We start from the raw sequence: 9984 nt of genomic DNA, 5'->3' as shown, positions 1-9984 counted from the left end.
TTTGTCTTCAAGATTGGGGTAGAAGAAATGAGAAAGAGAAAGAGGTAAGAGAAAGATGAGGAGTGTTATGGTGATTTGATTGCACTGATAGTACTTCCAATTCAAAAGGTGATTCTTCACTACCCAAAATGCCCTTATAATTGTACCAGCATGGAGTATTTTAATGTTTTAAATGCTAAAAGTTGTCTAAACAAATCATGACTCTTAATCTATTAAGATGAAACAAGATCAATGGACCACATAGAGTTTCCAAAGTTTTTTAAAAAAGATGGGGTTTCTTATAGAGCCCAACCCTATATATATATATCCTTTTATTATCTAATATGGTGTTATCAGATAAATGCCTAACCATGTTGCGTTGTGTTTAAAAAGAAACATACCACCCAGAAAAATGGTGAACACCCGAGGTTCTAACCCACCCCCACCGATGCCGAGGACTACTGAAGAGTTGAACTCTCTTCTTGTGGACAGGATTTCTGAAGCTATCACCCAGTACGAGGCGACCCATGCTGAGCACAGTGGAGGCTCAGGAGGTACTGGTCGTAATGGTCATGGAGATTCATCTGGAGGAAACCCTAACCAAGGTAACATTGAGTTCATTTGCTATAATTTGAGGGAACTTATGAACAGTCATTGTTTCATTGTTTCTCATTCACGAATCGGTTGAATAAATTCCAGGTTACACCTACAAGCAGTTTCTAGACTACAAACCACTGAATTATGACGGCACCGGGGGTGCAGTGGCTTTCGTGCGCTGGACGAAGAAAACTGATTTCACAATCTGAATGAGCAAGTGCACCGCAGATCAACAAGTTACTTTTGTTACTAGGTTGTTCGTAGATGAAGCTTTGACTTGGTGGAACTTACAAGTTCAGACTCTAGGTGATGATGCAGCTTATGGTATGTCTTGGGATGACTTAAAGGAAAGGATAAGGGAGAAGTACTGCCCAGGTGCTGAACTTCAAAAGTTGAAGACCGAATTCTTGAACTTGGCTATGGTTGGTGCAGATATTGTAGGGTACACTCAAAGGTTCCATGATCTCTCGAGAGTGATCCCCTATCTTGCGACTCCTGAATTTAAGCGCATCGAGCGCTATATTTAGGGATTGGCTCCAGAGATCCGTATCATGGTGACTACAGCAAACCCTGCCACCATTACCCAGGCTGTAACTCTGGCTGTCAGCCTTACTAAAGATGCTGATAGGATGAAGAAGTTATCATTGAAGATAACTGAGAAAATGGAAACTCATGCTGAGTCGTCTGGGGATAAGAAAAGGAAGCACTCGAGCCTTAATCAAGCCACCCAAAACAACAACAAGAACTCCAATAACAACAAGAAGCATGATTCAAATCCACCCCATGAGGCGAAGACGTTTGCGGCTGCAAACGAAACTGGAGTTAAGAAGTATCTGGGTAACCTGCCCAAATGTGATAAATGCAAGTATCACCATCTGGGTGCTTGTCGTGGGCCGAAGTGTGAAAAGTGTGGTAAACTGGGTCATCGTACAGAGGATTGTCGGGGAAGAGGAAACGTAGGGGGAAATGGTAATGGTAATGGGAATCGCAATGGTAACAATGCTGGCAATGGAAATGGAAATGGGAATGGTAATGGCACTAGTAATCGAAACGGAAATGGGAATGGACGTAACCAAGGATGTTTTGGATGTGGTAGTAAGGAGCACTACACGAAAGATTGCCCGAAGGAGAACAACGCTCAAGGTCGAGCATTTGTCATTGGAGCAAGGAACACCTGCGAAGACCCTAACGTGGTCACCGGTACGTTTCTCGTTAACAATCACTTTGCATCCATACTATTTGACACTGGTTCCGATTTTAGTTTTATGTCTATGGTATTTAAACGTATGCTTGGGGTTGAATCTGGTAGATTAGATATTCCTTATTTCATAGAATTAGCTGATGGTAAACTTGTCAAAACGGGTGAAGTTATTAAAGGATCTTCGTTTGAACTTGGAGAACGAAAATTTGATATTGATCTGTTACCCGTCCAGTTGGGGTGTTTTGATGTTGTAGTCGGCATGGATTAGCTATCCAAGAATAGAGCCGAAGTCGTTTGTCATGAGAAGATCATTCGCATCCTTCTTGCGAATGATGAAACACTCATAGTGCATGGAGAGAAACGAGATACGCCCCTGCAAGTCATTGACGGGTGGTCCATGGGACAACCCTTAAGTGTGTTAAAAGACGAATTAATCCCTCATTTAATCATGTTATTGTCTTGAATTAGATAACTATAGTTGCTTGTGTTTCAGGTGCGTTTGGAGCTTAAAACGAGGGAAAATGCTTCTTTAGATGGGAATGGAATGGAGCGGATTACACAAGGATTGGAAAGAAGAACAAAGGAGAAGTTTCGGGGGTCCACCGTAAAATACGGTGGCTACCGTAATTTACTGTAGCCCATGAATGTCCAAAAACCCACCATAATCTAGTAGAATCTCAGCATAACCATTTGATGGCTACCGTAAATTACGGTACCTACCGTAATTTACGGTAGACCCTGACGCAAAAAGTGTAACTGCCCTTTTTAATACCGTTTTCAAGTATCTTTTGGGATATCTCATCATTGGAGACGTTTCTTAGAGTTCTATGGGCGATTTTTAGCTTGTGATAGTGTTTGTGAACAATTTCTAGCATTTCGGTTTGTCTTTCGATTCGTATGAACTTCAATCTTGATGTTATGATGATCTACCAAACAATGTCCGGCTAAACTTTCGGTGATCATCTTGGGTGGAAGGTTTTCTTTATGACTCTTGTGTTTATCTTTATTTCTAGAATAATGAACTTGGTTTGTTTGCTACGTTTGTTTTGGTGTATGAATGTTTGATTGTAAATTGTTAACTGATGTTTTGATCTTAGTCTAAACCGTACGTTCTTGGTGTCGTTGACAATTGAGATATCACGGGAAGGGTTAGGGTTGGATATTGGTTAATTGGTCATCGGGTAACAAACTCGCGTTTATCTAATCCGAGTACTTAGTTCCCTTTTATGACAACAAATGTTTATGCATGAGTCATGTCTATGTGACTCTTTCTAGTTGGATTTAGGCACAATTGTTAATGGAAACCGGAAACCTAAGATGGTCATTCTCTCTTAATTTGTTTAACATCCAATCTTGATTTGCAATTAGTTAGTAATTTAGTTCTTAAAACCAAAAGAATCAAACTCTTGAATTTTAATTTCTGCAATTTAGTTTAATTTTAGTTAAGTACAAAACTACATAATCGACATACTTTCCACAAACTCCCTATGTCTGATACCCACTTGCTACTATCTATTAGTTGTAATTGGATTAAATTTGCGTGTGACTACGACAACACGTCAATTATCAATTGTATGAAAGCGCAGAAATGCTTACGGAAAGTATGCGTTGCCTTTTTGGCACATGTAGTAGATAAGAAGGTTGAGCAGCCGAAGCTTGAAGACATCCCAGTAGTGAAAGATTTCTCTGAAGTCTTCCCCGAAGACTTTCCAGGATTACCCCCGCAGAGACAAGTCGAATTTCATATTGACTTGGTTCCAGGCGCCGCTCCTGTAGCCAAGGCACCGTATCGATTTGCGCCATCCGAAATGCAAGAATTGCCTACTCAACTCAAGGAGTTGTTGGATAAAGGATTCATAAGGCCGAGCTTCTCGCCTTGGGGAGCTCTAGTGTTATTCGTGAAGAAGAAGGATGGAACCCTGCGGATGTGCATGAAGAAGGATGGAACCCTGCGGATGTGCATTGATAATAGAGAGTTGAATAAGCTCACCGTTAAGAATCGGTATCTGCTACCGAGGATTGACCACTTATTCGACCAGCTGCAAGGATCAAGATATTACTCAAAGATCGACCTTCGATCTGGATATTGTCAGTTGAGGATACAGGAGGAGAGCATACCGAAGACAGCGTTCAAGACTCGTTATGGGCATTACGAGTTTCTAGATATGCCGTTTGGTTTGACAAATGCTCCTACAGTCTTTATGGATTTGATGAATCGCGTATGCAAACCATATCTCAATAAATTTTTAATTGTATTTTTCGACTATATCTTTATATACTCGCGAACGAAAGAAGAGCATGAGCAACATCTAAGAACCATTCTGGAACTGTTGAAGAAGGAGAAGCTTTACGCGAAGTTCTCAAAATGTGAATTTTGGATCCGTGAGGTACAGTTCCTTGGTCATGTTGTGAACGAGAATGGTATTCACGTAGACCTGTCAAAGATCGAAGAAATCAAAAATTGGGAAGCACCCAAAACTCCGACCGAAGTACGGCAGTTTCTAGGATTAGCGGGCTACTACCGAGGATTTATTGAGAATTTTTCCAAAATTTCTCAACCGCTAACTTCCCTGACACAGAAGGACAAGAAGTTTGACTGGGGAGACAAACAAGAAGAAGCCTTTCAACTTCTTAAAGATAAGCTATGTGACGCACCGATCTTATCGCTGCCGGAAGGTACCGAAAATTTTGTGGAACATTGTGATACTTTGCGTCAAGGTTTGGGCTGCGTGCTTATGCAATGATAGAAGGTCATTGCATACTCATCGTGACAATTGAAGGTTCATGAAAAGAATTATACCACCCATGACCTAGAATTGGATGCGGTGGTATTTGCTTTGAAGATCTGGCGGCACTATCAGTATGGTACTCGATGTACTATTTTCACGGACCACAAGAACTTGCAACACATATTAAATCAGAAGGAGTTAAATATGCGTCAGCGACGATGGGTTGTGTTGCTGAATGATTATGACTGTGAGATTAAGTACCACCCTAGAAAGGTGAATGTGGTAGTAGACGCCTTGAGTCAAAAGGAAAGAGTTAAAACCTTAAGGGTTCGAGCTTTGGAGATGACAATTCGGACAAATCTCACTACGCATATTCACGATGCCCAACAAGAAGACTTGAAGGAGGAAAACATTAAAGCTGAACTTCCCTGGGTATGGAGAAACAGTTGGTGCCAAACGAGGAGGAAACCTTATACTTCATGGGACGCATTTGGGTTCCGCTCTTTGGCGGTATTCGGGAAGTAATCTTTGATGAAGCCCATAAGTCAAGATACTCGATTCTCCCAGGATCGGACAAGATGTATCAAGACTTGAAGGAATATTATTGGTGGCCAAATATTAAGAACGACGTTGCTACGTATGTTGGAAAGTGCTTGACCTACGCTAACGTTAAGGCGGAGTATCAGTAACCGTCAGGCATGTTGCAACAACCAGAAATCCCCGTATGGAAGTGGGAACAAATATCGATGAATTTTATAACAAAATTACCCAAGACCCCTAGAGGACACGACATAATATCGGTAATAGTCAATCGATTGACCAAGTTTGCGCATTTCCTGCTGATAAAGGAGAAGGATAGTACCAGAAAGCTTGCCGAATTATACCTAAAGGAAATTGTGGCACGTTATGGAGTGCCTACTTCGATTATTTCCGACAGAGATGGACGCTTTGTATCGAGAATCTAGCAATCTTTTTAGGAGGCCTTTGGATCTCAACTGGATCTAATCACGGCCTTCCATCCACAAACCGATGGCCAGAGTGAACGGACTATACAAACCCTTGAAGACATGCTCCGTGCGTGTGTTATGGAATTAGGAGGCAGCTGGGATACTCACCTACCGTTGGTAGAGTTCTCCTATAATAACAACTATCACACAAGCATTAAAGTCGCTCTGTTTGAAGCTCTGAATGGTCACAAATGTCGCTCACCTTTGTGTTGGGCAGAAGCTGGAGACAGACAGCTAATTGGTCCCGAACTAGTCCAAGAAACGACTGACAAGATATTTCAGATCCCAGATCGTATCAAAGAGGCTCGTGATCGACAGAAAAGCTACGCCGACCGAAGACGGAAACCGTTAGCTTTCGAGGTAGGAAACATGGTTCTGTTGAAAGTCTCATCTTGGAAGGGTGTAGCAAGGTTCGAGAAACGTGGAAAGTTGAATCCATGATATATTGGTCCATTCAAGATTTTGGAGAAAATTGGTACCGTTGCGTACAAGTTGGAGTTACCGGAGGAACTAAATGGTGTACATGATACGTTCCATGTGTCAAACCTCAAAAAGAGTCCAACTCAAGAAACCGTTGTCGTCCCTGCAGATGAAGTTCATATTGACGACAAGCTCCGATTCACAGAAGAACCTGTTGAGGTGATGGACTAGAATGTTCAGAAGATGAGGAGAAGGCGTATAAAACTGTTCGAGGAAGCTCCTGCTAGAGATAACTCAGCATGAATTTTGGGATGAAATTCTTTTAACGGGGGGAGGCTGTGACAACTGGCCCAAAACCGGTAATGTCCATACTATTTTAATTATTCATTATTTCCTGCATTTATGTGTTTACACGTCAACATTATGTGCTTATTTGATATGCAAATGAATTCATGCATGTTCCATATATTAACTGTCACATTATACAACACATTAAGCGTTGCGTTGAATTGATTTGTAAGCTCATCGGCTAGACAAGTTGCGTCAGCATGTCTGCAGAAAACAACCAGACAATAGATAAAGGACTTAGAAGTAGGTCCAACATAAAAAATACATTGAAAACTAAGTAGGTGAACAAAGGTTAACATAAACACTTTCCGGAAGCAAAAACCGACACTAAAAAGTACCCGAAACGCACTCTAAATGCAAAATTCTGCAGAAATTCAGCAAAAACAGCAAATAAACACTAAAATAACATGCAGAATTAACGTTTAAATGTCCAAAATTGTAAGACCCTTGTATTTATGAATAAATTCATATAATATTTATTTCATTTTTAAACATCCTTTTTCATAAACATCTAAGAAACGATGGATACATAAAGTTTAAACCTTTCAAACGATGGTTACTACAGTGTTAACCCATATTGTTACAACGAAACATACTTGACTTACAAAACATTTATATAAAACCTACAAAGTTGGACAAAAAACACCAAAGTGTTTATTAACAAAAGATGTGATTTAGTCGTGGAAGCTTCATTCATGTGTATATTCGGTTCTTTCATTTGCTTGATCGCCATCCATCGGTTTATAGTAGTTACCTATAATCTAAACATCCAAAATTGGTTAGTTTTTGATGTTTAAGACTTGGATATATGAATTCATGAGACAAAAATAGATCACAACAACAATTGCAGCGAAATTAACCCGTCGCGTGCCGCGACAGGAGGAGTGCATTGGTGTCGCGCGGCGCGACAGAGGTTGCGGGCCACGACAACGTTGTCTATCAACGTCGTGTGACACGACAAGGCATATTCGATAGAAAGTTCAGTTTAAAAACCTGCACTTTCCCAGCAAGACTTAACTTTACGAAAAAGGTCATAACTTCTTCGTTATTGATCCAAATTGGGTCAAGTTTCTTTCTACGTGATCGTAATTCGATCATCTATAATATGGACTCGTAATCCAACATCTGAATTTACAAATTTTGTAAATTTAAGCTTTCGGCTTATAAACATTACAACTTATTTTGACTCGTTTAGACTTTTAACTCACCAACTTGGTTTATCACTTGTCGTTTTGTCTAAGATTTATCTACATGACCATTTCAAATTTTCCGTGATATTACCCGTGAAGTTTATACGTCGTTATTTACGTGGTTGTCTCTTATTCAACCCGTTTAACTATAACTAGTTAAGCAATTTCAATATAAATTCTATATTGGGAAATTGCGCATATTTCAGTCACACTCAAACCTGAGTTCATGACTTAGATTCAACGTTACCTTTCTCGGCTAACGACTGTAGTTTATATTATTGATGGGATTTTAACATGTTTATCAAAGCAATTTCATCCATATGAAATAAAAACGCAGCGGAAATAATGTTTAAAACATGTTACTTTTGTAAGATATAAAACCATTTATATGCAAAATCCCAAAACCCGGATCCATGTATGAAGATGCATACTATCAAACATAACCATAGGGTGTTTAGCAAAACTACCTTCTTGGAGTAATGAGAATGAAATGGATGATGCTTCAAGAATGGTTGTCCTCAAGAGTAGAAGACCTCAAGCTTGTATACCCCAAGCTTCCAACAAACACCACGGATTTAGCTAGGATTTCTCACACTTGAATCAAAACCGAAAAGCTCCTTGGAACCCTTCTATGGCCGATTTTTTTTAGAGCAAAAATAACACAAGTCTTCCTCACAACTCTATATGTTTTTTTTTGCCATAAAAATGTTTATATAGTCATGAGAGATGTGCACCTCTTTTTCACCCAATCAAATCCTCTCTTACACATGCAAGTGCATGAGAGTTCATTGGACCAAAGTTGTCTTGGTTAGGCCACCCAATCAAATCTTCTCTAACTTATGACAATTGCATGTCATCCCATTGGACAAAACCATTTTGTGAGTTCCCATGGGGAAGGTGGCGGCCTAGCTTTTATTTTATAAAAAAAATCAAATTCTTTTATAAAATATAAGTCTTGTATGTATTTTATAACATTTATAAAATATAACATATCATATTACAAGACTTTATGCAACATCTCATGACCTTTTATAATGTTATTTAACCAATTAAATAACAAGATAAAATATTCTCTCAAAATAAATTATCCATATAATTTATTAGTTTCTCAAGTGTAATTATTTAGAAAAACCAATTTCTAAATATTGTAAGTGTTAATATTTATTTGTTTGATCATATCACAAATAAATAATATAAGTGTTTGTCTAGCTTGTTATTGGGTATGACTCGACTTGGATCATAACGTACTAGCCACATCAATTTAATATGTGTCTTGGGCATACAGAGTCCAACAATCTCCCACTTGCACAAGATACATAGAAGATTGATGCAAGCAGTAAATGACGCCTAACTACGGTTTACTACCCCCAATACGTATGACTATATTTGCCATTCAATAACATCATCCCTTTCAAGTCCCTTACTTGAACATGATTTAGGTGAATTTATCATTTATCCTTTCGTTACAGATGTCATGTTAAATCCAGAGACATAGAGTGATCACTCTCTGTTGATTTAACTTTATCAGGCCTTTAGACATCTTACTCTCAACGAATAAGAGGAACAAATCCCTTCTTGACTACATACGTCTCTCACAACCACCTTGTACCACACCTGAGCTCAGCCTTATGTACTGTCATATTACTGACAGCGAAGAAATAAGTCAAGGCATAATATTTGGTGAATATCAAGACCCAATATGTATCTCAGGTCAGAGGATACTATGATATTCGCCTTAACTCAAATTTACTTATGATCAATCACAAATGATTCCATGCAGTAATATTTGAGAGCGAGTCAGTCCAATATTTGTATCCCACAAATATCTATGAACTTTGGCAGCAACACTTTGCTCTATATTCATTCTAAATGAATATCCACCAATCCAAGTTCATAATAGTCTTACATTCATATTTGTTCCCACAATTATGATTGACTACGGACATTTAGAATAATTAAGTTATTCACGGATTTAAACATGCTAATATGAAACGTAACTCAAAATACCATAAATGAGTTAAAATAACAATTGTTTCAATATCCAAATACAAAATTTGATCAAATCCAATCACTAGAATATCGAAGTCCTAAGGAACATGTGTGACCCTCATGTTTTCCTCTATCAAGGAGCTTCGTGAGTGGATCCGCAATGTTTTGATCGGTGTGAACTTGGCGGATACATATCTTTCCTTTTTCAACTTCATCCCTTATGTAGTTGAATCTCCGCTCGATATGTCTAGTCTTTTGGTGCGCACGGGGTTCCTTGATTTGAGCAATCGTACCCTCGTTATCACAAAAGATCTCTAGGGGATCTTGAATGGTAGGGACCACCCCTAGGTCGGCTATAAATTTCTTCAGCCATGCAGCTTCCTGGGCTACCAATGAAGCGGCGATGTATTCTGATTCTGTAGTGGACAATGCTACCACGTCTTGTTTTGAGCTCTTCCAGGAGACTGCTCCTCCATTTAAAATGAAGACATACCCCGATTGCGATCGAGAATCACTTCGATCGG

The 9984-nt window shown here is 39.2% G+C and overlaps 1 protein-coding gene across 1 annotated transcript; it reads left to right on the top strand.

The window, feature by feature from the left end:
- Nucleotides 1-1127: 1127 nt before the first annotated feature.
- On the top strand, nt 1128-2414 carry LOC110877380 (aspartate, glycine, lysine and serine-rich protein-like). The gene is made up of 3 exons (XM_022125549.1): nt 1128-1776; nt 1891-2027; nt 2271-2414. The coding sequence occupies exons 1-3, from the start codon at nt 1128-1130 to the stop codon at nt 2412-2414; spliced, it is 930 nt and encodes a 309-aa protein (XP_021981241.1).
- The last annotated feature ends 7570 nt before the right edge of the window (nt 2415-9984 follow it).

This window comes from Helianthus annuus, chromosome 1, assembly GCF_002127325.2.
Source record: "Helianthus annuus cultivar XRQ/B chromosome 1, HanXRQr2.0-SUNRISE, whole genome shotgun sequence".
Taxonomy (NCBI): Eukaryota; Viridiplantae; Streptophyta; class Magnoliopsida; order Asterales; family Asteraceae; genus Helianthus; species Helianthus annuus.
This window is presented reverse-complemented; position numbering and strand designations above follow the sequence as displayed.

What these genes read in the sequence shown, in the direction of transcription:
- LOC110877380 (XM_022125549.1), top strand. Translation starts at nt 1,128, where the DNA reads ATGGTGACTACAGCAAACCCTGCCACCATTACCCAGGCTGTAACTCTG. An exon ending in AGACCCTAACGTGGTCACCG is followed by an intron (nt 1,777 to 1,890) that starts GTACGTTTCTCG and finishes CTGGTAGATTAG; the next exon opens with ATATTCCTTATTTCATAGAA. An exon ending in AGTTGGGGTGTTTTGATGTT is followed by an intron (nt 2,028 to 2,270) that starts GTAGTCGGCATG and finishes CTTGTGTTTCAG; the next exon opens with GTGCGTTTGGAGCTTAAAAC.